We start from the raw sequence: 1,538 nt of genomic DNA, 5'->3' as shown, positions 1-1,538 counted from the left end.
CGGACCCAGGCCTGCTTAGACCCAAAGCCCGGGACACAGACCCCATGGTGCTCACTCCTGTCCCCCGGGAGCCGCCGGGACGCAGCCCCGGGGGCCGCACAACCCGCTCAGGAGTAGGTGGCGAGATGCGCTTCATTCATGATGGACAGTCACGTGGGCTCCACGAGCCGGTTGGAGCTGGAGAATCTCCATGGGCCAGAAGGGAAGGGGACAGTGGAGGGAGGGTTGGCTCGGCCATGTGCGTGTGTCCACACGCACGTTGCCACTGGGGAAGCAGGCCCGCCGCTGGGTCAGGCGCATCAGTTCATCACGTGCCCAGATACACACAGACGTCGCCCTGCCCCCAGCAGTAGTCTGGGGCTCTATTCTCACGGCATCAGCTTTGCTTTTCCCACCCAGCCTGCCATGACCCTGGGCTGACCACACTCAGAGGGTTCTGGAAGTCCTTGTGTGCGTGGCCTGCCCTGTGGGCCATGACTCGCGGCGCCAGTGCCTTGGGTGGTCCAGGCAGGGGGGTAGGCCTCCATTGGCCCAGGAGGGTTGATCTCTGCCCCTTCTCCTTCCTAAAGTCCCATTGAATTGAGTCCCTTCTGTGTCTCCCAACTCTAGGGAGATGAGGGACCCATGGGACCACCAGGGACCCCCGGCGTAGAGGTGAGTGCTGCTGGCCTGGGGCAGGGAGGTTTGTGGTTGCTGAGCCAGCTGTGAGCGGACGGGCAACTTCCGGACAGTGCTCTGGAGAGAGCTCGTCGATCATGAGGGGCAGGCAGGACAGACCCCAAAGGGGTCTGCCACCCCGACGTCTCCTCTTCTGCGTGCCGGTGCTTTGCTCCTCTCTCACTTAGTGCCCCATGGAGCGGAACCATGTTTTCATTTGAAGCCAGTGAGGCTCAGAGTGAAGGGTTTAGCCCAAGACCCACAGGCAGGGGCCCGATGACACCCACCTGACACTCAACCCTGACCTCTCACCGCTGCTCCCCAAGGCGCTTCTGCCCTGTCCACTCTCACCTGGTGTCTGTGAGAGTATTTGGCTTCTTGACACCAAGAAGCCGGACTGAAATTGCTTTCTTTGTTGTGGTTTTCACGAATCGCTATTAGTAATTAAAACTGAGAAATGCTAAATGTATTCTTAAGGCATTGAAAACGGTAACAAACCCATTTCCTGTTCATAAAATTACAGGGTCACAAAAAATAGCTAGTTGTTCCAAAGCAATGTAATCGAATGAGAGGAGTGGCGTTGTGTTACCATTTTTGTAAATCTCTTTAATGTCTGGCTTAATAGGAGGCAGCTGGATCCTCGGATCTGCTTCTGTATTTAATCTGCTGATGACACCACGTGTCATGTAGCCCCTGGAAAACTCCACTTCCGTGCTTGAGAATGAGCGTGACGCCGGCAAATGCCATCTTAGTGCGGTTATGAAACTAGGTTGCCCCCCAGAGTTTCCTGCAGGGTCTCCGGGATTCCAGGGGTCCCCAGCTGACAATGGCATTAACATTCCATTCCTCTGTCCCTTTATGTTCTGTTTGGTCCCTTTCTT

At 56.3% G+C, this 1,538-nt stretch overlaps 1 protein-coding gene across 1 annotated transcript in view; it reads left to right on the top strand.

Annotated features, from left to right (window-relative positions):
- COL27A1 (collagen, type XXVII, alpha 1) overlaps positions 1 to 1,538 on the top strand; it is a 124,647-nt gene that overhangs the window by 70,363 nt on the left and 52,746 nt on the right. The window contains exon 23 of the mRNA XM_012721232.1: positions 610 to 654. Within this exon, the coding sequence (XP_012576686.1) occupies positions 610 to 654 (45 nt within the window). The remainder of the gene's footprint in view (positions 1 to 609; positions 655 to 1,538) is intronic.

This window comes from Condylura cristata, unplaced genomic scaffold (assembly GCF_000260355.1).
Source record: "Condylura cristata isolate star-nosed mole 26May11 unplaced genomic scaffold, ConCri1.0 scaffold00006, whole genome shotgun sequence".
NCBI classification, from domain to species: Eukaryota; Metazoa; Chordata; class Mammalia; order Eulipotyphla; family Talpidae; genus Condylura; species Condylura cristata.
The sequence above is the reverse complement of the archived record's forward strand: the minus strand, read 5'-3'. Positions and strand labels throughout refer to the sequence as shown.